Source organism: Ambystoma mexicanum, chromosome 4q (genome assembly GCF_040938575.1).
Source record: "Ambystoma mexicanum isolate Mex_15411 chromosome 4q, UKY_AmexF1_1, whole genome shotgun sequence".
In the NCBI taxonomy this organism is placed as follows: Eukaryota; Metazoa; Chordata; class Amphibia; order Caudata; family Ambystomatidae; genus Ambystoma; species Ambystoma mexicanum.
In genome coordinates, this window is record NC_090928.1 from 1,291,458,789 (window position 1) to 1,291,485,091 (window position 26,303).

The window sequence follows — 26,303 nt, forward strand, 5'->3', positions numbered from 1 at the left end:
GTTGTTCAGGCTAACGTGTGTTTCGCCCAGGCCAGCCAGTATCGGCACTTCTTGGTAGTATGGTTGTTTCAGATGCTGGATCATCATAGCTCTGTGCCATATTCTTTTGCCCAGGTCTGCCAGGAATGGTGGTTTGCACATAAGGTTTTTAGGGGCCCAGATCAATTCTTTTAGCCGAAGCGGCTTTATCAGCCCTTGCAGCAGAGGGGACTCTGAAGTGACATCGTCTGCTAGCCATTTGGATACATGGCTCAGTTGGGCCGCCAGGTAGTATTTTTCTAAGTTTGGTAGTTGAATTCCGCCCTGCTCATACGGCAGGACCAGCGTAGATAAGGCCACCCGGTGTCTGCCGTTTCCCCACAGGAATTCCTTGATTATTGCGTCAAGGAGTTGGAAAAAGGGTTTTGTAATGTAGAAGTGCACATTTTGAAATCCGTATAGGAATCTGGGGAGGATGATCATTTTAGCTATTGAGGCCCTGCCTAGCATAGACAATGGAAGCTTTGCCCAGAATTTTATGGATTTCCTAAGTATGGGAACCGCTGCCTTCGTGTTATGCTCATGCATCAGCTCCGGGGTATGCATTACTTGGATCCCAAGGTAACGGAAAGCCGTCGTCCGCCACTCGACGCCCACCTTGGGGAGTACATCAGTGCTTCTATTTTTCAATCCTGCTAGTGGGAACAAGCAGGATTTAGTTTTGCTAAACTTAATGCCATAGTATTTGGCATAGTTGTCGAGGACGTCCAATATTGTCGGGACATTTTTATGGGGGTTATTTACGTATATCAGGACGTCGTCGGCATATAATGAGATGATGTGATCTATTCCTGCCAGCCTGATCCCTGCATCAAAGAACTGGTTTCTAAGGTAAATTGCTATGGGTTCTAATCCCAGAACGTAAAGCATGGGAGAGAGTGGGCAGCCCTGCCTAGTGCCCCTTTGGATGTCCCAGGCTTCCGACACGTATTTCCCAGTTTTGAGCCTAGCCCTCGGATTATTGTATAGGATCTTAACCCATTTGATGAACCTTTGGCCAATTCCAAATCCCTCCATAACCGCTATGAGCCACTCCCAGTATATGGAGTCAAACGCCTTAATGGCATCTAGAGACAGTAGTGCTAGTTGTTCGTCACATTCGTTGGTTTGGGCTATGATATGTTGGAGCCTTCGCAAGTTCAGGGACGTGCTTCGGCCGGGTATAAAACCATTCTGGTCTATGTGTATGACGTCTCCAATCACTTTGGAGAGTCGGTTTGCTAGGACCGTCGTCAATATTTTGACGTCATAATTCAGCATAGCGAGCGGTCGGTAGGAGTCGCATTTATCGGGAGGTTTATCGGGCTTGAGCATTGGTATCACCAGGGTTTCTCTCATGCTGTCCGGTAGGATGCCTTCTTCGTAGGCTTCTAAGAAGACCTGGTGTAGTAGGGGGGTCAGGGAAGGTTCAAATGCTTTATAGAACTCGGGGGGGAGCCCATCTGTCCCCGGGGTTTTACATGTGGCTAGGGAGAGAATGGCTTCTGATATGTCCTCTTGTGTGATGTCAGAGTCTAGGGTCTCGGATCGTGTTGGCGATAGTCTGGGTAGCCCTATTTCTTCTATGGTGTCCAAGATTTGTTCTTGCGGGACTTTTTCTGTATGGGAATATAGTCTGGCATAGTAAGCTTTGAAGGCATCATTGATGCCCTGTTGGGTACCATGCACTACACCATGTTCATCCTGTAGTGTCGTGGTTATGTGTTTAGGGTGCTCTCTTTTACAAAGCCAGGCTAGTAACCGGCCAGGTTTGTCCGCTTCTGAATGTGTTCTGTTTGTTCTGGTTATGAAATCAAATTTGGCTAGTCTGTCCCATGCCCCTGAGCAGTCCTCCCTAAGAGTTCTGAGGTCATTTTCCCTCCCGGGGGTATCCACTGACGTGGATTCAAGTGTTAATATCTCACCTTCTTTCTGTTCAAGGGCGGTTTTTAGGGTTCTCCTGATTCCTCCGGCTTTCGCTATAACTTCCCCTCTCGTAACTACTTTTAGGGCGTCCCATAATGTCCTGGCGTGTTCGACGCTACCTGAGTTTTCAGTTATGTAGTTCTCTATAACTTCATGTAGTTCCTCCCTGAAAGCTGGATCTATTAAGGCCTCGGTGGGCATTCTCCACATGGGGATGGGTGGTCTGGGGCTATTGTGTCGCCAGTCTAGCAGTAGGGGGGAGTGATCGGAGATAGTCCTCCCTAGGTATTGCGTGTCACTTACTTGGCGTAGGTGTTCTCTGCTTATGAAGAAGTAATCAAGCCTGGTGTGGAGTTTGTGGGGTGATGAGTAGTATGAGTAGGCCCTTTCGGCTGGGTGTAATTCCCTCCACGTGTCGGTCAGATCCAGTTCCTTTAATAAGGTGACTAGGGATAGAGTGGCTGCGGAGGGACCCTTCTGTGGGGACCAGGATCTGTCCAGTTCTGGGTCATGAACACAGTTAAAGTCGCCTCCCCACAAAAAGCGGCCCTCCCTGTACTGCACCATCTTGGAACCCAGTGTTTTCAGGTGGTTGGGGATGTTGTTATTGGGGAAGTATGAGTTAACTATGCAAATCTCTTTGTGCTCAAGGGTGCCCCATATTATGAGGTATCTGCCCTCTGGGTCTATTTCCGTTTTATGCAGTTGGATTGGTGTTCGTGGGTTGATCCAGGTGTAAACCCCTCTGGCGTATTTAGAGTAGGGTGCTCCGAAGCCCTGTCCCCCCCAGTACTCATCAAGCTTTGCGTTTGCTTCCTTGTCACAGTGTGTCTCTTGTATCAGGGCTATGTCCACTTTCTTCCTGCTTAGGTAGGATTTGATTCTATTTCTACGAAGGTAGGTGCCCAGGCCCCTTACGTTCCAGGTCAGTATCTTAATGTGCGTTGCCATCTAGGTTATGTTGGAGGTGCGGGAGGGTCTTGCTTCTCCCTGGTATGTCTGCGTTCTCATCTGGGGCCTCAAGGTCATCCCTTGCTCGTGGACTCCCGCCCCTCCCAGCCACCGCTATGGCCCCCAGGCCCTCCAGTTGTGCTTCTTCATTTGGAGACTGACTAACTACTTCAACTACCATTCCGGGGAATGGATTAACATTACAAAACAACAAGAAGAAACTGCCCCCAGCAGTTGTTTCAAACTCACAACGCTCGGGGGCTCCCAAGCCTTCCATACCTCTCCAGGTCTTCAGGTTCGGGCAGTGTGTAGCTGCGTTGACTACACCTTGTCTGTTGGGGGGGTTCAGCAGCTGTCTTGTGATTGGGGCTCCTGCTTCCTGCCCAATCCTTCTGTTTCCTTGATGCGGATCTGGGTTCAATCATTACGTTCTATTTCGCTTGCGTTGGACTCTTGCGGAGTCATCTTTTGCTGCTTTTCGCCTGTTCCTCTGTGTCTTCCGCTAGGTTATTATGTTCGAGCCATAAGTTTGCCGCGTCCGGGGTTTCCAAGAAGATCGCCTTCCCTTTGTGTATTATTTTAAGTCTTGCTGGGTACAGCAGCATGTATTTAAGATTTAGTTTGCGTAGTCTGGCCTTTATGGGTACAAAGGAATTTCTTGCCCGCTGCACCACCGGCGTGTAATCAGGGTACATGACTACTAATGCATCATTTCTTTTGATCTCTCCCCCTTCTCTGGAGAACCTCAGTATAGTTTCTCGGTCTCTGAAATTCAAAATTTTTGCAATCATAGGTCTCGGGTAAGACCCTGGGGGTGGGCGTTTCTGAAGAGATCTGTGGGCACGTTCCACGGAGAACCCCTGGGTGAGGTTGCCTGCCCCAATTTCCTGTAGTAGCAATGATTCTATGAATTCTGTGGGGTCTGAGCCTCCATGCCCTCCGGGATTCCCAAGATTCGAACGTTGTTCCGTCGTGCCCGGCCCTCTGCTTCCTCGGATCTTGCTTCTAGTCTTGCCACCGTTGTTTCTAGCGCTTTGACCTTCGCTTGTAGTCCCTGCGTCGCCTCTGAGGTCTCACGTGTGGTGGCTTCTGTGGCGGTGACTCTTTCAGCCAGGTTTCGGGCATCTTGCCTTATTAATTGGAGGTCTGATATTATCTCCCCCCTCATGTCCTCTACCGTTGTTCTCAGTGCCGCGATCGCCTGAAGGATCTGTGAGTCACGAGGGTCTGCCGCCGGTGTTGGCGCCTCGGCCATGTTGTTCTCCGCGTGTGATATCTGTTGTTTCGGTTTGGGGGTAGTAAATGCGTCCATCGTTATGTTTTTTGATCTGCCTTTGGGAGGAGACATTACACCGCCTGATGGTTCTGGTTTTACCGGTGCCAGTTTACGGATAGTGGCCCCGTTGAGTTATGAGGATCTCTCCTCTGGGGATCGTTTCAGAGCTGAGTCACACCCTGGCTTGGTGCTCGTGTTCTTCCTCGTTGGCCGTGGGGGGTGGTTAGATGGTTCCACAGTCCCGCTATAACCGCGTCCTCGGCCGTCCGTGGCGCCCCCCCCGGCGCGGCCCTCAGCGGATTGTCCGTGGTCTTGCAGTTCGGGTAGCTGGGTGAATGATAGCTCCCCCCGGGGTTAGGTGGTGTGAAGCAGTTCCGAGCGTTGGTCGCCGCCGCACCCTGCAATCGATGGGACGGTCGGCGGCCCCCACCGGCGGGTGGCCGTGTGTCAGCTCGTAATGGCAGGCACTTACTTCTGGTGTGCTGGTCGGGGATGCGGTTGCCTCTCCTGATCCGGGCCTTGTCCCGGGCTGGGTGATCCGTGGGTTTCCAGCTGGGGCCCACACCGGTGCTCGGGTGTGTCGCTTCCGCGTGTGCTCCCGCCGGCGGGCCGGCAGGGACAGCTAGCGGCGGCGCAGGGTCCCCCCGCTCTCTGGCTGTCGCAAGGTTCTCCGCTTTCTCCCTCCTTGGGGCGATGCAGCAGGGGCCCGACAATCGTCCGCTTCCTGTGCTTGGTGGGGGAGTGTGGTTATGGCCGCAGTCCGCCCTCCCATCCTACGCTCTCGGCAGGCCGTAGCGTTGTGGGTCCCATGGTCCGGCCGCCATCTTGGACGTCTTGGGGGGAGTTTCAGGACGCTTCGTTCTCGGTGTTATCTGCTCCGATTTTCTCCGGTATTTTCGCCGGTGCTCCAGAGGTGGTTCACCTATGGCTCAGCTGAGTTTCAGCGTCAAAAGTGCATTATTTCGGCCGCGATTGTTCGCGCTTCAGGATCATGGGCAGGAGCTTCGTGGAGAGCAGTCCTCACTCCATGCGTGCTGGCCACGCCCCCCCCCACATCTGACGGCAAGGATGATATGTGTGAATCCCTTCAGTCGGGGTTGGACACGGCAGACTGTGTCAGCCGGTCCATGGCTGCGAGCACCGTACTACGCAGGTTTTGCGTGGTTGTGGAAGTCGGGGTTTGCTCATGATGTGCAATCCCGTCCTCTGAACATGCCCTTTGATGGCGTTCGATTATTTGGCAGCAAGGCTGACGAGAGCCTTGAGAGGTTGCAAACCTCCAAAGCTGCAGCAAAGTCTTTTGAGCGCTGCAGTACGGCAACCTCTGCCTTTTCGTCCTAGGGGATAGCAATGGAGGGGAGGTTCCTTTTGTTTCTACTCCTCTTTTGGTAGATCAGAGGAGCTGCCAGTCAAAGGGGCCAACGTAAGAGTACCCATGGTGGACGGGGAACTCGGGGTGCCAAAGCCACTCGGGCAGTTGCCTCTTTGCCCTCAGGCACTGCCGCAGCCGCGCCAGCTCAGTCATGAGGCCATGTCCCATGGTTCACCGGTTGGGGGCAGACTTGCGCAGCATCTTGGAGAATGGCATGCCATTACTTCGGATGTGTGGGTTCTGAATATCATAGCCCACGGCTACTACCTTCCCTTCCTTCAGCGGCCTCACGACAATCCACCGGGGAAGCTCTCTTTGAAGCGTCCGGATCTGCTCCTTGCGCAGGAAATCCTATCCCTTCTGGAGAAAGGCACCATAGAACTAGTGCCTGTAGCGGAGAGGAACAAAGGTTGGTATTCCCCTTATTTTTTTATCCCAAAGAAAGACAGGGGATTGAGACCCATCATGGACTTGCGTTGGTTGAGCAAACTTCTCAGGAAGGACAAGTTCAAGATGGTCACTCTTTCTCAAGTCCTCGAGGCCCTTCAACTTCAGGATCGGTTGGTGTCTCTGGACCTCAAGGATACTTACTTTCATGTGCCGATTCATCCCAAGCACAGGAATCACCTGAGGTTCGCGGCTGGCGACACGCACTTTCAGTTTCAGAAGCTGCCGTTCGGATTGACCTCCACCCGAGGGTCTTCACCAAGCTGATGGTGGTGGTGGCAGCGTACCTCAGGAGAGGGGGGATTCAAGTCTACCCCTACCTGGACGATTAGTTGATCAGGTCGCGTTCTCCCGAGCAAGTCCTGGATCATCTATCCATCACCTGCCATTCCCTCCACAAGCTGGGCTTCTCCCTAAATTTAAAGAAGTCGCATTTGACACCTTCCCAGTGGCTCCAATACATCGGAGCAGTGCTCGACACGTCCCTGGGGCAGTGTACGCCCACCAGGTGAGGGTTCATCACATTCTGCAGATGGTGGACAAGTTTCGACGTGCCCAGAGTCTCCCGGCTTTCGAATTCTTAAGGTTGCTCGGACTCATGGCATCCTGCATTTTTCTGGTACCAGCGGCCAGACTGCAGATGTGATCCCTGCAGTGGGCGCTCAAGATGCAGTGGTCGCAGTTTTCCGGCAGGATGTCGGATCCCGTTCAGATTCCGATCTCGGTCACCCAGGATCTTCTATGGTGGGCAGACAAAGGAAATCTGATGAAGGGGTTACCGTTTTGGCAACCGTGGCCGATGACGATCATGACGGATGCCTCCCTCACAGGATGGGGCGCTCATGCCAACGAGTTGACAGCCAGCGGCCGTTGGTCTCCGTCAGAGTCCAGACTACGCATCAATCTGTTTATCACTGAGAGCCATTAGGCTGGCCCTGAAGGCTTTTCTGCCATATGTGCGGGGGAAAACTGTCCTGATCATGACGGACAACACAGTGGCCATGCATTACCTCAACAAAAAAGGGGGGGGCAGGGTCACTCCCGTTGTGCAGGGAGGCAATGCAGCTCTGGTTCTGGGCCATCCAACAGGAAATCTCGATCTTGGCGGTTCATCTGGCCGGAGACAAAAACGTGGCGGTGGATGCACAGTCTCTCACGAGTTGGAGTTGGCTCAGGAAGTCCTTTTGGAGATCTTTGCCCTTTGGGCAATCCCACAAATGGATCTCTTCTCCACCAGTGTCAACCGGAAGTGTGAGAGATTCTGCTTGTGGGAATTTCCTCCAAGGGGAGCCTTAGGGGACGTGTTCGTAGTGGAGTGGTCCTTCCCACTGCAGTACGCGTTTCCTCCAATCCCCGTCCTTCCTCAGGTGTTGCAGAGGTTACGGAGGTTCGGTTCCCGAATGATCCTCATTGCTCTGGATTGTGCCAGGAGAGCGTGGTACCCGCACCTTCTCGACATGTCCATCTGCCCTCCACGCCGTCTTCCCTACCGAGACGATCTGCTCTCAGGGGAGGGGGGTCGGGTTCTCAATCCAGAGGTCAGGTCGCTCAACCTTCATGCTTGGTATCTGAAAGGTTGAGATACAAGGATTGGGACCTCCCTGATGACGTGATGGAGGTGTTGCTTTCGGCCAGGCAGCCAGCAACAAAATCCCTGTACCGTTGCCGTTGGCGGAAGTTCTGCAAATGGTACAGGAGTCAGAATGTGGATCCTTTCCAGTGTTCCATTCCTATGGTGTTGTCTTTTTTGCTTTCTTTAGCCCACAGGGGCCTTCAAGTGGGTACGATTAAGGGTTACCTGGCGGCGATGTCTATATTTAAGCGAAGCAGTCACATGGGCTTCTGTCCATACTTTTGTTAAACACTATTCCTTGGACTCCATACATGGGCAGGATTTGGCCTTTGGTAAGGCAGTCCTCTATTCAGTCATTTGATTGGGTACTCTAAATTTCACATTCTAAATTCTTTCCCTCCTCCATAGTGTGGTACTGTTTTGGGAGTTTGTCATAGATGTGGAATACGTCGGAGGACACAATCCCTTCGAAGAACAAGTTACTTACCAAACTTGTAACGTTTTTTCGATGGGATGTTCCTCCGACGTATTCCACATCGCCCTCCCAGCCTGCCCCTCTGGAGAATGTCCCTTGTGATTACAGCTTCCATTTCCGCAACACTGGAGGCAGTTATACTGGCAGGAGACTGGTGTCACACGTTCTGGGGGGAAAAACTAAACTGAGGCAATGGGTGCAGTGCTTCCTATATATAACATCTGGTGATGTCGACCCTCGATGGAGGCCCTCGAGGGACATCGGCTCGCCGCCTTCGACGCAGGACGCCCTCTGCTGAAAAGTGTCCGAAGTGCACAGCTGTGGGACACAACTGTCATAGATGTGGAATACGTCGGAGTAACATCCCATCGAAAGAACGTTGCCAGTAACCAAGTAAGTAACTTGTTAGTCTCGCACCCTTTCAACAGAATACCTTTGTGTTCCTCGCGGATGCTTTTAAGGCCGAAGATGTTCTGGGGACTCTCACCTGAACTTCCTGTGGGACAGGTTTACTGTCCAAAATACTCCACCAGAGTTGAAGAAAGATCCGTCCAATACAGAAGGAAGATCTGTCCCCTAACCATTCCCAGGGACTATTGGGAGTGACCAGCGCTGTGGACCGGGACCTAAACAACCAATCTGCAATGGATTTTCTGTGCTAGAAGAGAAGACCCTGAAGTGGAGTATGCTGTCCTCGAGCCCTTTACGAAGGCCTCACAGCCACCCAGAGTGCCAGACCAGCTGAAGCTCCCTGTTCACCGGCACCAAACCAGTCGCTCCGTGTTCCCCAGATCCTGGACGAGAGGGAAGGCGCTGTTGCTTCTATCTGCATTCCTCCAACCAGCCAAACGATTGCACTGCATCTCAATCAGCCCAACACAGAATCGTAACCTAGCAGAGCCCGTTGTTACAAATTCCGAATGTCATCACTTCTCCCCAAGGGGGAGCCCCTCCCCATGAGACCAGGGAGGTCCAGGCCGCTCCCTGATAGCCCCCTGGGGGTGGTACTCAGCGGGAGGATCTCATGAGGAGAGACTCCCCTCTGGGGATCAGGGAGGACATCTCGGGAGAACACGGTACAACACCTCTCACCCTCCACCCACTTCCTTTACCTTCCCTCAGTCCATGAGGCCCACCTTACCATCACTCACTTCCATACCATGCACTTCCATGTATATATGTGAGACTGAATACCCTACAGTTACTGGGACGAGTAGGCATGACTTAATGAAGATCTCCTTGACAGGTACTGAGATGAGGAGGAGGTGTGGAACAATGAAGAGTCCTGCTAAGAACTTGAATGAGCATTCTAGCTGTCATCGCTCATTCAACATAATGAGAGAGGAAGGACTTACCCGTTTGTCAGATTCTCCAAGGAGAATCTGTGAGTCTGGAGGACGTCCAGCGGGGAAGAGAGAGGCTGCTGCTGGCCGGGACACATGCAAAGGCGCCGAGGCATCCCTATCTGGTCTGCCATTGCTGGGCTGACCGAGGAACTGGCAGAGGGGAGGTCCAGGTGGAAGCAGAGACCAGACTTGCGTTTTTTGGCAAGACATGCAACCCGTCCAGAGAGAAACACTGTGGAGCCGCTGCAGGTGCCACAAAAGCAGCACAAGAACGTGAGAACCCATACAAAACATCGGAGAAACATGCGACAGACAGAGAAGAACCAGCAGAGTGCCAGAAGGTACATTGTCTGTCGAACAGAAAAAAGGGATGAGACAAACCCAGATATATACCCAAGAGGAATATCTTAAGCAATTGGGCATTTGATAGTAAGTATAGCTATATCAGGAACAAAATAAAGAGGGGAAAACTGAGTTGGGGACCTGCAACTTGAGGAGGAGATCCTCACTAGTCATCTTCTTCGTGGCAGTATCTGGCAGGCGGGTGAAGCAGGTCTGTACAGACAAAGCACTAAAGAAACCCGGGTCTGGGACCTGCATCAACAAGTTTATATATGAGAAAGGCCAGGGAAAGAGAGACATTACTCTTGGCACTGTGAACTGTGATAAAAAGCCAAGAAAGGCCAGGGGAAGGGAGCCATTGCCCTGACATTGTGAACTGTGATAAAAAGCCAAGAAAGGACAGGGGAAGGGAGTCATTCCCCCATTCCCTCTGGTGGTGTGAACAGTGAAAGTAAAGGCCAGGGGAATTCTGAAAACAAAGCCAAGGAATACCATGGAAAGGGAGTCCTTTTCCTGGCATTGTGAAATCGTGAAACAAAATGCAAAGAGAGTCCAGGGAAAGGGAGTCATTCCCCCTGGCTTTGTGTGGGCAAAAAACTGAGAGCCATACACCAGGATAATGGAGTCAGTCTCCTGGTAATTGGGTTTACATGAAGGATCAAACCAGTGATACAGGGGAAGGGAGGCATTCCTCCTGGATGGAAGAAATTATACTTTTGATGCCACGCCAGCAAAAATTTGTTTTGAAGTCAGGGGGAGGGGGTCCTTGCCCCTGTTGAGAGACTTGCCAACAGAATTGTGCTGTCGAGTCCAGGAGAAGGGAGTCATTCTCCTGAACCAAGAACATTGCTACAACTTTAGTTTAGTTATGCATTCGAGGGACAGAAGTATGCTTTTTGACACAGGACGGTGGACTATTGATTTATAGGACATCCTGGCCGAAACCATAGTATTTTAGTTCAGATAGGGAAAATGCTATTTGAGTTAGGGAAAGTTAGGTTTTCTCTTTAATTTGATCTTAAATAAAAGTCTGTAGCCATCCCTATGACACCTGTGTGTCAGTCTCTTCCTTCTGCACCCTTACACCACCAACTGCCAGCCCCAAAGCATCTGCTCAATGCCGGAAACAAAACTGAATCTCTGGCGGGTTACTGTCTGTTCCTACACGGAGGTAACCACCTGGCTCGGCCCACCTAGCCAAAGAATGATGCCTCATTGCTTGCACCTCGATGCCCCCTTGATCACCACTTGATGACCGCTGATGAACCCGCTGGAGCATCACTTGCTGACCTCTGCCAGCGGCTAAAGCCCGACTTGGCCGGGCCAATGTTGAAGCGTTCTTGGGACTGCCCCTACCTGCAGGACTTGAACCACTGCTGTTCTACTGCACTGAGCAACTACGTTTACCCCTGCTCGACGCCCACTTCCTGCCAGAGCCTCTATGATCCTACATGCCCGACTGAACTTGATCAGCTAACCTCAACTTACAACCCAGGTCTGATGCGCACGCCCATCAAGAACCAAATTCAGGGACTGTGACACTGAACTGCCAATCGTCCCTGTCTTGACCAAGATCTCCTTTTTGGTAGTACCTTACCTACCACCCCTGGAACTATCTCAAAGTGTTACTTTCTCAAGTCTGTTGCATCTTCTCTGTATTTCTTCTGGGGTGGGTTTTTGTATGGTAATCTCTTTTTATTCTACTTGCAGATGGTGTGTTTTTATTAAAGTGTTTATATTTTTATAGACCCTGGATCCGACATGCCTTTTATTTTGGACTGTGATACTGTGTTGTTTCGATCACTACTTGTTCACCTTCACACCCCTCTTACGAGTATATTCTACCCTCGGCCTGCGTTACCACAAAAGACAAATGGGGTATATCTCTTAAATGTCCTTGTTTTACTTTTATGATTGTGTTGTGCTTTGGTTTGTAGAAGTGTGAGGGCTGAGTGTCCCTGCTCACCATTGTACTCCTGCAAGGCAGAATCCAATTTGTCACACACACCCAGTGGGAATCCGTTTTGATGTTGCCCATGTAGTGTAGACGACACATTCTACCTAACAATATAACCCTGTGTATGGAAACTAAGCAATACCAAGGGATTTAGTATTTGGGTGAATGGACATGAACACCAGACCTCCTAGAACAGGAAAGGAAAGTCAGGTTAGGAACAAACCTTTCTCTGGTTATGCAATAATTCACACAGTGCGAGACAAACACCAACCTCCAGCAGGAAGAAGTGATATCAGAGATACACCACAACAAGTGGTTGGGGCAATTGGGTTCTGTCCAGTATTACAGACAGGGAGCACCTGATGTATCTGGAAGCAAATAAATAACAATCTTAGCTCGGAATAACTAGGCGTTGCTGATTAGGTAAGTATGTAAGTTTAGTGAATTGCTAATCTTACCGTGCTAGTGTCATGGTCATGAAGTCAGGGGCACAGGCATCCAGGGGTCGCATGCACAGGAAACCTGGGTGAACACTGTCCTGGCTCATGAACAAAAGTAAACAAGAACATCCATTTAACTCCAAAAAGCTTTTATTATGGACATAGCACTTCAGATGCATTAACCTTGAACATTCCATCCATTAAGCAGCCCCAAGTGCTAATGGATTGCCTTCGCACATGGGTGTGGCTGGTAAACCGGCCTTAATGGGCGGGCACACAATCTCAGCTACATGAGCTGCCCCGATCCTCAAGACCGACGCTTCACGCTATTCTGCACTTGCAAGCAGCGCAACGCTCACCATCGCCTGAGGTCAGACTTACCTTTGAAGATCCTGCTTCCTGGACTTCCTGCTAGCATACTTACCAACTGGGGGAAGCTGTTCTTACCTGTACATCTCTTCGGCGAACCAAGGATTCATCTTTACATTTTCCGGAACGCCAAAATCTTCATCTTGGCACCGCAGCACGACACGCTCCATTGTCGACAGCAGTGCCTGCAAGGAAAAACAGAAGACAAGGTTAGACATCGAAAAAACAGTCAGTTTAAGGTTGCGCTTTGCCATATTTTGTGCTTTTCCTTAACCCAACACTTACCTGCTATCGAACATTATTGCAGTAGCATCCATCTTCCATCCGGCCGCATCTCGGGTCTCACAGCTGCATCGAGGCCGCATTTCCATCTAAGGGAAGAAAACAGAAAAGAGACATTATTGCGGGCATAAATAGGAGCAACATATAAAGACATTAAACAGAACAAACAGCATCACAAGAGCTCAAAAAAGACTTACCAACCATAAGGAGAAGAAAAGTCATAGATGGAATGGACTAACCCTTATCAGGGATCAGTGAAGGAACTAGATCCCATTCGAAGCACCCCTGCTGTCAGGGCTGGGGCAATTGGCAGTGTTTTGGGGGTTGTGGGGGGAGTTAAGAGGGCCCTGGGGAGTCCAAACACCTTGTCCAGGCGTGTTCTCCTTCCATTTTGCAGGAAAAAGGCCCAAGGAAGGAGAACCACCCGGACACTACATTGCCTAGCAGGCCGTGCGCTTCACGGGCCTGCTGGGAGGAAAAGGACCACACGCGTGCTACTGCGCATGCACGAGCCGCGCCCAGAAAGCACCGCTCGCAAACCTGACCACCGGCAAGAGAGGACGTGTGTATCTCGAGCTCCTGCAGGCATGCCTACGCGGGGCACCGCCCGCCAACTCAACCTCCGGCCCGCGTACATGAAAAGCTAAGTACACGTCTTTTTCCTAGAACAGCTGATTTATCCCGTCGGAGGGAAATGCGCTACGCGCTGTGGGATTAAAGTGTAGAACAATTTCGGAAGCACGAAAAGACGAGTTAAACTATTTGCATGCAGAGCATGAATACTAACCCAGAGTTGGAGTTAGCTTGGCGGTGAAGCAACCGCACCTTTAACAATCTTTCACCCTTTAGGGAACGTTCATTAGGAACGACATTTCGCACGCACGTGCACTGACTTTGTTTTGCTATTTTCAGCTTGTTGTTTGATCTGATTGGTGAGACATATCACGCCCATCAACACGAAAAGGCCGAAGGACCTAGAACTCCCACAGAACCCAGAGCTAAGTGTTTTAGCACCTCGTGTGCATGTTATTGTTTGCTACTCTTGTACAGGGTGAGGTGGGGAACTTGTAATCTGCATATTGGTGAGGAGTTACCACCATATGATGTGATGTTGGGAGGGTTTGCCTTCATGAGGAAATGAGGGAGAAGTTCATGTTTGAAAAGGCAGTTTAAAAACCAAAGCAGCACTAGAGAATACCAAACCTAAGGTGTATATTGGTTAGAGGCTCCAATACAAAGGCCTCCATAGGAGGAATTCTGAGAGAGTGATGGTAGTATGAGAGTGTGTGAGAGCGGAGCCTCTGCCAACAACCATCAGCAAGAAGGGCACTGGAGTCGAGGAGCATGTTTCCCTAAAACCCCCTTGCCCATCCATTGTGATTCCCTAAACCTCTTTCCGGTTATCCTCAACTCCCTCTACCCATCCACTCAACGAACCCTAACCCTCTTTCCCCAGAGGGTTGCGGTGGCCTGCGGTTTCCATTTCCCAGGTGCCAAGACCCAATGGGGAGGGAGGAGTTTGTGCTGCCTCTGTGCCTGTCAAGAGGAGTGAGGATCTGACAGAATTGCGAGCCCACGTATTCTTTCGGCGCCTAGGCAGCACAATTATGGCAGACGTTGTAGCCCTTCTCCAGGACCTGAAGGCTGAATTGGCAGCAACCAGGCAGGATTATCAGAATTTAGCAGGTCAAGTCCATACCCTGACTATCCAGACACAGGCCGAAGCAACGCCCTTGCCCAGACAACCCCCGCCAACGCCAGTACAAGTGCAGGTAGCCACTGAACCATCTTTGCCTCTTGCTGCCCCCGAAAGATACCATGGGGACCCACAGAATTTTAACCAGCTTATCATGCATTGTCCGTTGCATTTCTTGACCAAGCCAGGAGTTTTCAGGACTGCACAAGCTCGCACAGCATTCGTAATATCCTATCTCACGGGGGATGCAGCTTCTTGGGCTAGACCACTGGTTCGCAAGGATGATGCCTTATTGTACAACTGGGATACGTTCTTGGATGAATTCGGTAAAATATTTAACCGCAGGGCTGCAACACTGATTAAGGATCGAGAATTGTTGACGCTGAGGCAAGGAAGCAGAGACTTGGTTTCGTATGTAACAGCCTTTAACCGACTGGCAGTTGAAACCGATTGGCCCCAGGAAAAGAGAATGGCCCTATTCTATCAGGGTCTAAGGGAGGAGCTAAAAGATTTAGTGGCGCAAGTAGACCCCCAACCAGAAGACTGTTCTACCATGATTGATCTGGCACTACGATTAGATCAGAGACAAAGTGAATGTCACCAAGACCGTCGTAAATGGGACAATAAGCCTATGGTTCGGCTGGATCAACAAAAAAACACCAAGTTATCTGAAAAGGGAACCGAGGAACCGATGCAGATTGGAACCATACTAGGCTCCTTGACTAAAGAGGAGAAAGAGAGAAGGAGAGAAAAATTATGTCTCTATTGCGGTAAATCGGGCCACTTCGTCCGAGAATGCACCAATAAACCACCCACCAAAGGAACCCCGTTGGGAAACGCGCCAGCTCGTCCATGAGGGGGGTGAGGGCGAGCAGATCTGAAGATACCCCAAAGATGCTAGCAAATGTACATCACACTCCGTCTGCTCACATTATGCTGGCTGGTCATCTGGAAGTACAAGGAAGGCGCATACCAGTGTCACTTATGGTCGACTCCGGGGCCACTGGTAACTTCGTAGACGATCAAGTAGCGAAAAGACTAGGACTTCCGTTGGAGACTAAAGAACAGCCAGAACAAGTGAAGTCAGTGGATGGATCACCGTTGGTTTCGGGCCCGATCACCCAGCATACGCAGCCCATGCAACTGGAGTGCGGGAAGGGACATCAAGAGATTATCGAGTTTAACGTGATAACTGCACCGCAATTTGGATTCATTTTGGGCCTAACTTGGCTAAGACTCCACAACCCAGCCGTGGATTGGGCCGCAGGTACGCTACAGTTCTCTTCAATGTATTGCCAGGCTAATTTTAGCGTGGGGAAGTGTTGTCCCCACTTTATAGGAGGCAGTACAGATGTAGCTCTACCTGAGGAGTATGAGGAGTATCGGGATGTCTTCAGCAAGGTGGCCGCCGAGACCTTACCACAACACATGCCTTTTGACTGTCGCATAGACTTAGAAGCGGGCGCTGTGCTACCTTGTAGCAGAATATACGCACTCACTGAAGCCGAGAATGAACACCTGAAGGAACACATTGAAACCAACTTGGCAAACGGCTTCATACGACATTCTACATCCCCAGTATCCTCCCCTATGTTTTTCATACCCAAAAAAACGGGAGACCTGAGGACTTGTATCGATTATAGAGCGATCAATCGCATTACCATCAAAAACCGTTACCCGTTGCCCTTAATCCCCGTGTTGTTGGACCAAGTACGAGGATCCACCGTATACACGAAGTTAGATCTGCGAGGCGCGTATCATCTGGTACGCGTCAGAGAGGGCGACAAATGGAAGACGGCCTTTCGGACCAAGTTTGGCCTGTACGAATATCAGGTCATGCCCTTCGGGCTGTGTAATGCCCCAGCGGCATTCCAGCACATTTTAGATGAGGTGTTACGTGGTTACCTAGATGTCTTTGCCATCGTATACATCGATGACATCTTAATCTATTCTCGCAATGCTGCAGAACATCAGGGCCATGTGAAGGCTGTTTTACAGAGGTTGCGGGAACATAAGTTGTATGCTAAACTTGAGAAGTGTCAATTTCATCAAACCACAGTTGAGTTTTTAGGATTTATCCTGTCACCTCAAGGCATCACAATGGATCAAAAGAAAGTGCAGGCCATTGCCAACTGGCCCTCTCCGAGTTCAGTGAAGGATGTTCAAACAGTGTTGGGATTTGCCAATTTCTACCGCCGGTTTATTGACGGTTTTGCCAAGAAGGTCCAACCCATCACACAACTATTACGAAAAGGAGTTCCTTTTCAGTGGAACAAAAAGGCTGAGGCTAGTTTTCGAACTTTGAAAGAAGCGTTTGTGACAGCACCATTTCCGCAGCATCAGACCCTTCTAAGCCTTACATCGTTGAAACCGATGCATCTAGTTACGCGGTGGGTGCTATTCTGTCGCAGCGTGATAACAATGGGCAATTACATCCAGTCGCTTACTACTCACGAACATTGCTGCCGGCTGAACAAAATTATGTTATTGCAGACAAGGAACTGTTGGCTATTAAGGTAGCCTTCGACGAGTGGCGTCATTACCTCATGGGAGCCCATCATCCTATCACCATCTATACCGACCATCGTAATTTACAATTCTTGAAATCCGCCAGGGCGCTTAGTCCGAGACAACTCAGGTGGGCCATGCAGTTCGCAGAATACGACTTCGTCGTCACATATCGACCTGGAGTGGAAAATCGAAAGGCAGATATACTCTCTCGGTATCCAGAGGCAAATTCGGTTCTATCGAAGACCATAGACGAACCCAAACCAATTGTGGACCCGGCACGAATAATTGGAAGTGTGGTGGTAGACGCCATATTTGAAAAAATCCGAAAGGCCATGTCAGCGCAAGATCTGGTGCAATGGGCTAGCAGGGGTCAAGAGCAAATGATCAAGGAGGGGTTGCCATTTTACAAATCAGCGCTATACTTACCTACTATACCGCTTAGACAACAAGCCATCAGGTGGTGCCACGACTCCCCTTTCGTGGGTCATCCTGGAACACTGAAAACCAAGGAGCTAATCATGCGCCATTTCTGGTGGCCTTGTTTACAAAAAGATGTGCAGCACTATATATCAAGATGTGAAACTTGCTTAAGGAACAAAACTGAACACAGGAAACCTGCGGGTCCGTTGCAACCCCTTCCAACTCCTCCGGCGCCATGGCACACGGTGTCGTTGGACTTAATTGTCGATTTACCACCAAGTCAGGGGTTTTCAGCTATCCTGGTTGTTGTGGACTATTTAACTAAGATGGCTCATTTCATACCATGCAAGGGCACACCAACAGCCAGCACACTAGCGAACTTGTTTTTACAAAACGTGGTTCGGCTTCACGGTATACCGTATGGGATAGTTTCAGATCGAGGACCTCAATTTACTTTGCGATTTTGGCAGGCCTTTTGCAAATCAGCTGGGATTGAAATTCGGTTGTCCACCAGTTACCATCCAGAAACTGATGGTCAAACCGAGAGACTAAATCAGACTTTGGAACAATATTTGCGTTGTCTGACTCAAGGAAAAGAACACGAATGGGCAGAAGTAATTTGGCTGGCTGAACTGGCTTACAACAACGCCATACATGCATCAACCAAGGTCACCCCATTTTATTGTGCCTACGGCTATCACCCACGATTTCAGCCTGTGCCACATGAACCAATACCCGAAGTTCCTGCAGCCAGTGAGAGACAGAAACATTTGAAGAGCATCTGGCAAGCTGCGCAACGCAATCTAAATCTCGCTAAAGCAACTTACAAGCACCATGCTGACAAGAAAAGAAGACCAAGTCCACAATACCAGGTGGGGGATCGGGTGTGGCTTTCGACACGCAATCTACATCTACAGGGCTCCCGCAAATTTTGCCCCCGTTTCATTGGCCCATTTCCGATTAAAGCTCTGGTCGGCCCTGTGGCAGTAAAGTTAATCTTACCCCCATCCATGAAAATACACCCGGTGTTTCACATCTCATTACTAAAACCAGCCCCAGCTTCCATAAGATCCAAGAAACCCCCACCGGTCTTGATAGATGGCATTCCTGAATATGAAGTCCACAATATCCTGGACTCACGCCGTAGACAGGGATCTCTTTGGTATTTGGTGGACTGGAAGGGGTATGGCCCAGAAGACCGTTCGTGGGAGCCCGCATGCAATATTCATGCTCCTCGCCTCCTCCGCCAATTTCATGTGTTACACCCCGCTAAACCAGGGCCTGCTGGAGGGAGGGGGAGTACTGTCAGGGCTGGGGCAATTGGCAGTGTTTTGGAGGTTCTGGGGGGAGTTAAGAGGGCCCTGGGGAGTCCAAACACCTTGTCTAGGCGTGTTCTCCTTCCATTTTGCAGGAAAAAGGCCCAAGGAAGGAGAACCGCCCGGACACTACATTGCCCAGCAGGCCGTGCGCCTCACAGGCCTGCTGGGAGGAAAAGGACCACACGCGCGCTACTGCGCATGTGCGAGCCGCGCCCAGAAAACACTGCTCGCAATCCTGACCACCGGCAAGAGAGGATGTGTGTATCTCGAGCTCCTGCAGGCACGCCTACGCGGGGCACCGCCCGCCAGCTCAACCCCCAGCCCCGTGTACATGAAAAGCTAAGTACACGTCTTTTTCCTAGAACAGCTGATTTATCCCGTCGGAGGGAAACGCGCTACGCGCTGTGGGATTAATGTGTAGAACAATTTCAGAAGCACGAAAAGACGAGTTAAACTATTTGCATGCAGAGCATGAATACTAACCCAGAGTTGGAGTTAGCTTGGCGGTGAAGCAACCGCACCTTTAACAATCTTTAACCCTTTAGGGAACGTTCATTAGGAACGACATTTCGCACGCACGTGCACTGACTTTGTTTTGCTATTTTCAGCTTGTTTGATCGGATTGGTGAGACATATCACGCCCATCAACACGAAAAGGCCGAAGGACCTAGAACTCCCACAGAACCCAGAGCTGTGTGTTTTAGCACCTCGTGTGCATGTTATTGTGTGCTACTCTTGTACAGGGTGAGGTGGGGAACTTGTAATCTGCATATTGGTGAGGAGTTACCACGATATGATGTGATGTTGGGAGGGTTTGCCTTCATGAGGAAATGAGGGAGAAGTTCATGTTTGAAAAGGCAGTTTAAAAACCAAAGCAGCACTAGAGAATACCAAACCTAAGGTGTATATTGGTTAGAGGCTCCAATACAAAGGCCTCCATAGGAGGAATTCTGAGAGAGTGATGGTAGTATGAGAGTGTGTGAGAGCGGAGCCACTGCCAACAACCATCAGCAAGAAGGGCACTGGAGTCGAGGAGCATGTTTCCCTAAAACCCTCTTGCCCATCCATTGTGATTCCCTAAACCTCTTTCCGGTTATCCTCAACTCCCTCTACCCATCCACTCAACGAACCCTAACCCTCTTTCCCCAGAGGGTTGCGGTGGCCTGCGGTTTCCATTTCCCAGGTGCCAAGACCCAATGGGGAGGGAGGAGTTTGTGCTGCCTCTGCGCCTGTCAAGAGGAGTGAGGATCTGACACCTGCCAGTAGTAGCAGGACGGAGAGCTTATCTTCCATAATTCAAAGGAGCAGTATCCCCACGTACCACTGCTCACAGCTTTTCTACTGAGGGAGAGGCCTGAAGGGGGTGATTCAAGTTCAGGGAGGGCTGCAACCGTGCCCCAACACCTCCGCAGAGACCAGGTGAGCGTAACCGCTAGTGAATGAAGACGGTCCTTTAAACGTAGCACTGGTAAAAACACTAAGGAGTAAGCCCAAGAAGCAACAACAAGGTGGAGGGGCTATGCCCGATGGCCAGGAAGTCCTTGATTGTCCCAAAATCCGACGGAACGAAGACGCTCCTTAAGCCTCCAACAACATACACTGGCAATATCTAGTCCGCACGGGGCTGATGCGAGGAGAAGGCTTCTGAGCTTACACAGTAAGTGTATCCAGGAAGAAACAGTTCAGCAAAGACAGCGGCAGCAAATGATCCAAGAACAAGGCAATCCGTGTGAGTAGTCCGGGGCGGGCAGCACAGTTCCAGTGGGTGAAAACGTTAGGCAGGTTGTAAATAAGATTCTGAGTCAAGAGGAAATCAGAGGATGTAGTTCCGAGGTAAACTTTAGCAGAACAAGGTAAGCGTAGAACGTAGTCCAGGAAAACAGGCAAAAGTTCCGAAAAACCAGGTAAACAAAAGTACGTAGCGAAATACACAGCACACTTCAGCAAAATCAGAAGCACCGATTGACTGACAAGGAGGTGCTTAAAAGCTGTATAACCACATGACCTGCAGCGTGCGTGTGACGTAGTGGGAAAGTTGGTGTGGACGCCACAATCTCCATGGCAACCTCCACTGCTTACCATACAACGTGTGATTCCTTGTGGGAGATAGAAATGTATGTGTTTTGTAATGGGTGATACTAAATGGTGAATAAGACCTGATTCTTCTATGGAGGGACAGCAAGCGTGGCTGTGTATGGTTTCTGAGAACAAGATTCATTGTTCAGCAAATAACGTGATTTAGGAACGGGGACACCACCTGGAATCCTGACAAGGGAGGGTATTGCGTAGCAAGCTCGCCTCCCTAGTCCCAAAGTGGGTGGCTCCCCCATGGGAAGAAGGGACGAATTCCCTCTATTTTTCACATGGCACAGAAGGGGGACAGCATTAGGGGTCAGAGGAACCAGTGACAATGATCCAAGGCAGTGGCTGCAGCAGGCACAGTCCAGGTAGCACAGGTGTATAGATGTGTTTCGGCATTTGGATTGGGCCTGGCTAGTCATTTGTTGGAGTATGAAGAGAGTCCCAATGTGAAGGTGGAAACACGGCAACAGGAATTCAATGAAGAAGACACTTCAGAACACTCACGAAGAGGAGGGCACTGCAGCTGTGAAGGAGCACAGAGAAGACACAGCAAGGATCAGTGGCCGCGACAGGATCAGTGGCTTATGGTTCTGGTAATTTTGAATTGAGCGGCAACTCTTAATATATATTTTTCTTTACAATTAGATCCCTTGTGAAATACGGGAGGTTTTCTGGCCCCACCTTTAGTCTCCCAAATGCTTCCTCAGCCTCCTGATCCCAATGAAACTTAGTTACCTTCCTCAACAGCCTGGTAATGGGGGTAATAATGGCCAGGAAATTGTGGAGGAATCTTCGGTACAAATTAGCAAATTAGCAAATTCCTCCAAAAGGCTTGGGTGGCGTTATTATCCCACAATGGGGGGTTGGTGAATATGACACACGTCTGGAGTATCTCGCAACCCCTTCCTCGCCACGGAAGCCAAATGAAGTTGACCCCTCCCACCTTGGCTGGCACGGGCTTCTGAATGTTCAATAAACAGGGAACCTCAAGGCAGCCAATGGGGGGAAGAAGGTTAGGGAGAAGTTGTGGATAGGTAGGGGGTGTTTAGGGTCACCGGCAAGAGGGTTAGAGTTAGATAGGTATGGGGGAGAACAGGGAAAACCTTACATGGCATAACACACCATCTTGTACCTGAGAAACACCTCCTGCGCCTATTCCTGACATAGGATGGCACCCTCTTTAATTAGGATATTGCCCCTGGAAATCTAGTTTCAGACACCTCATCATTCCTAACCAGCAACAAACAGAAGCACATGATGTGTTAACAGGATATCTCCCGAGAACAGCCTTGGCACACAACATGAAAGGACATAGACATATACATATGCATGTGGTAAGGATACCCTTAAAGGAATAGTGTGCTCAAATATGATTGTCTTAAAAGATGGGCAATAAACAAAAACATATATTAAACATCTTTTTTAAGAAGGTTTCTTTTTAAACTTTTGAGCAAATAATGCTCAAACCCAATAATTTCAAGCACTAGGAGGCATCCATTTTGTGAAATGGATGAGCCTCCTGTACTTGTGTTAATCTCTGCCCTTGCAGCACTAATGAAGCAAAAGCCACCTGCTGGTAGCTTTTATTACAGCGGCTTTTGCTTCATTAGTGCCAGAGAGCAGAGAATTCAGGCAGGAAGGCTGCTGCCAGTAAGTGCTTTTATTTTCATTATCTTTTTAAACCACCGCAATCATAAATACAATGTTGTTCTATTTATAAATGCTGTGGTTTTCTTTTTAAGTTTCCCGGGCTTCTCTGAGCTGGGGGAGCCCGGGAAACCTTGAAAGAAAACCACAGCAATTATAAATACAACCGCGTTGTATTTATGAATGCAGCAGCTTTCGCTTTGAGTTTGCCAGGAGATTCAAAGCTGAAGCCACCGCAATCATAAATACAACAACGTTGTATTTATAATTGCTGTGCCTTTGCTTGTAGGCAAGTCCAGTCAATTATGAATACTTCGCCAGCATCCGGAAGAGTATTCATAATTGTTGCAACTTTTTCGAGTTTCCCGAGCATGGGAAACTAGAAAAGAAAGTGGCAGCAATTATGAAAATTATGCCGGCAGCCGGCAAAGTATTTTTAATTGCTCTGCCTTTCATTTTACGCTTTCTGTGCTTCCATGACCTTGGGGAGCACCGAAAACGTAAAATGAAAGTGAAGGAATGCCTCCTCTCCATGTTCTGCTCTGCTCTGGTTGCAGTAAGCAAAAGCCCCCAATAGGGGGCTTTTCATGCTTGATTATTGCTGCAAACGCAGAGCTTAACTTGCACAGAGGAGGCTGCTTTAAATCACAAAATGGATGCCCCCATGTAAACAATTTGAGTCTCGTTTGCTCAAATGTTTAGATAGAAACTTTCTTTAAAAAGATGTTCAATATATGTTTTTGATTATTGCCCATCTTTTAAAACAATAACATTTTTGATCGCACCAATTCTTTAAGTGTTCTGTTACCTATTGCCTACCACAGAGCAGAGGTGTTCTCATGGGAATGCATTTTGAACCAGTGACCAGTAACACACATATTACTCCTATTAGGAAATCTTGACAAGTGCAAATGGCCACAAACAACACAGAGTCCCTCTCTTCAGTTCAAACACAAGGAACGCTTAACAAGGTCTTAATATGGTCCGCTTTACACAGGGTGCATGCAGGCATGGACAAGTTCATGAGGAAACACTGCTGCAAAAACACACGTGCCGGCAATAGTCACACTGGATCCTATAGTGCTGATAATTAGCACGTGTACTTAGCAAACACTTGATTCAGATGTCCCCAGATGTACCTGTAACAAAGTTGAGCATATTCTTGTCTTGTGCGCCCTGATGCTCCAGGGCTTGGCGCGCCCTACAAATAATAAACTAAACTAAACTAAACTAAACTAGGAAATGTCCCTTCTGGGCCAACATTCCCACCACCTTTCCCTGATCACTTAACTGTGGGCTGGGGGGACACCGCCACATCTTGTTCTGTCTGCCGGGAGGGACGAATCTCCCTCCATATCAGCTCTGCCGCCTCTGTACATGCTCACCACTACAGCCCAGGTCCAGACCACTTTGAACGCCAACTCCCCTCCAGCCCGTGCCTCCATGCCAACAATCAGCAACAACGTGGCACGGGCCGGGGAGGGTTTAAATAGTCTGCGCCCATTTGCCACTACAGAAATCCCACAGCTTCATGGGAAATTAAGTCCTCAGGCTGTTTTTGGCCGTAAATTAAGTTTTTCAGTCCCCTGGAGTCCGCAAACCCTTATTCCTAACATCAGACCGGACTGTGTTAGGCTCAAGGTTTCAAGCGCCAACATGGTATGAACAAAGAACTTGTGTGTATGAAACCAAAATAGGTACCAGATACAGAGTGGTCCGGTGCCATGTGGGTGCTCACTCAAAGGTCTCTGTTTGGTACCCCCAGAGCGTGTAAATAGTGAACGATGAAATCGAAGTGGTCCTGCAGCGGGTTAAGTTGAATCCCATGCACATTCAAAAGTCTTTGATTGCCAACAAACTGAAATTGGTCTGAGCCTGGAAGAGGGGGATCTGGGGTGAACAGTAAAACTCACCTGAGAAGATATTGTTCTGGCAGATGTGAACCTGACTGAGGGATGCCTACGAACTGAAATTGGTCTGAGCCCGGAAGAGTAGGACTAATTGTTTAAAAGGGGATCTGAGCCCGGAAGAGGGGAATCCGGCGTGAACAGTAAAGCTCATCCACGAAAATATTGTTGTGGCAAATGTGAACCCGACTGATGGATGCCTGCAAATTAAAGTTGGTCCGAATCCGACGGAGGAAGGCTAATTGTGAAAGATGGATCTGAGCCCAGCCGAGGGGATCCATGGTGAAAAGTAAATCGCCAAACTTTAATATTTGGATTTGAACTTTTTTGTTGTTTCTGGTACCTCAGGCCATCAGAAGCAAGAGACTTCGAACGAAAGAGACTTGGGCACAGAAAGCCCTGATGTTGGTTAAAGGAACTGTGACCTCGAGCCAAAGAAGCGTAAGAGTGTACTGTGCTCGAGTGACCCACCTTGTCCCGTGCTAAAAACATGGGGAAGGGAGGCGGGAGAGGAGGTTTACCCATTAGACTCATTGCTATTAATATTTGGTCTCCGCCACAGGGACGACCACTGGGAGAAACTCCCGGACCTGACACACTTTCTGCTATTGGCATCCAGAGCTGCACGGGCCAGGACTTGGAAGAGAGCATCCCACCCCTCGAAGAGGGAATGGGTGACGGTGGCCAAAGACATTTATTTCATGGAGAGACTAACAGCAGCAATACATGGCTCTAGCACGCAAGTTGAGACTGATTGGCTGCAATTCATGGAAGCGTTCTCCAATGTTGTGGACGATACAGGAGTTTAACAGATGCGCACCCCACCCGGCCCGAAAACTGGTTGGGGTATAAGTCTCATTGCACTTCCCCAAGTAAAGTCCATTATGTTTATTCCTTGTATGCCCGGTTGGAGCTGCCCGAAACGGTTATTCATGGAGATGTGGATCGTGTGCCCTATCATTAGGGGTCTTGTGCGGGAGGGGGGAGGGTGGGTGTATACAGCAGAGTATTATGGTTCTCTAATTGAAGTTGGCACGGGCTGTGCCCCGTTGCCATTGTTTGTATTAATGCTTTGTTGCCTTTAGAAACCAATAAAACTGAATTAAAAAAAAAAAACAACATGGGGAAGGTAGGCCAACGGTCTAAACATCCTGATTTATCATTTTGTGAACACTTCTTTCTTTTTGTGAACATTATCCCACACTATTTTGTAGCATAGCGGTAAGGATTGGCAATATTTTTTTTTTTTTTAGTATAGGACTGTTTATTTGACTAGACTCCACTAGGACTGTATTACTATTATTTGATGGTCGTAGCTTGCTCCCATTTTAGATTTAGGTTTAGATGGGGTTTTTTCACAACCCTGATAAAGTTCAATAAACACCCTTGAACTGTGATCACTAGTGTCTGCCTTCCTTTCAGGTGTCCTGTAGTATTGTACATGGAACAGTCATTATTCGCCATTCTTAGGAAATAAAAAAGTACACTAACTACCCAAAGAGCATCGGGATATTAGGTCATATTAACCAACCCAGCCATAGCGGTGGTAAGGTGCCGAAGTATAAATCCAGCCATCTACCTAGCGTAACCCATACAGGAAAGGTATTACATACATCATTGTGCAGCACACATGGACAGGATGAAAGGCAACGTACAGGTAAATGAGGAAGAAATGACAGGAGCAGACACGGTCTATATTGATGTGTAATCAAGTATTGACCTGGAGACATAATTGTGCGTCTGTAGTGTGCTGCATAAATGGGGAACATGTAATAGCAGCTCAGCAGCGACTACCTTCACATTATTCAGCACAGGCAGCAACATTAGTGGTGATGATAAGAGCACTAAAAATGATTGAAGGGCATGCAGCAAACATCTTTTTCGACTCTGCCTATGTCACATCGACTATCTATTCAGGCTTGGCATGGTGTAAAAGGAGGGGATTCA

At 49.2% G+C, this 26,303-nt stretch overlaps 1 protein-coding gene across 1 annotated transcript in view; it reads left to right on the plus strand.

Annotated features, from left to right (window-relative positions):
- LOC138467383 (zinc finger protein 91-like) overlaps window positions 1-26,303 on the plus strand; it is a 257,857-nt gene that overhangs the window by 100,405 nt on the left and 131,149 nt on the right. Inside the window, exons 5-7 of the mRNA XM_069607338.1 lie at window positions 14,371-15,240; window positions 15,810-16,048; window positions 22,739-23,005. Coding sequence (XP_069463439.1) covers window positions 14,371-15,240; window positions 15,810-16,048; window positions 22,739-23,005 — 1,376 coding nt within the window. The remainder of the gene's footprint in view (window positions 1-14,370; window positions 15,241-15,809; window positions 16,049-22,738; window positions 23,006-26,303) is intronic.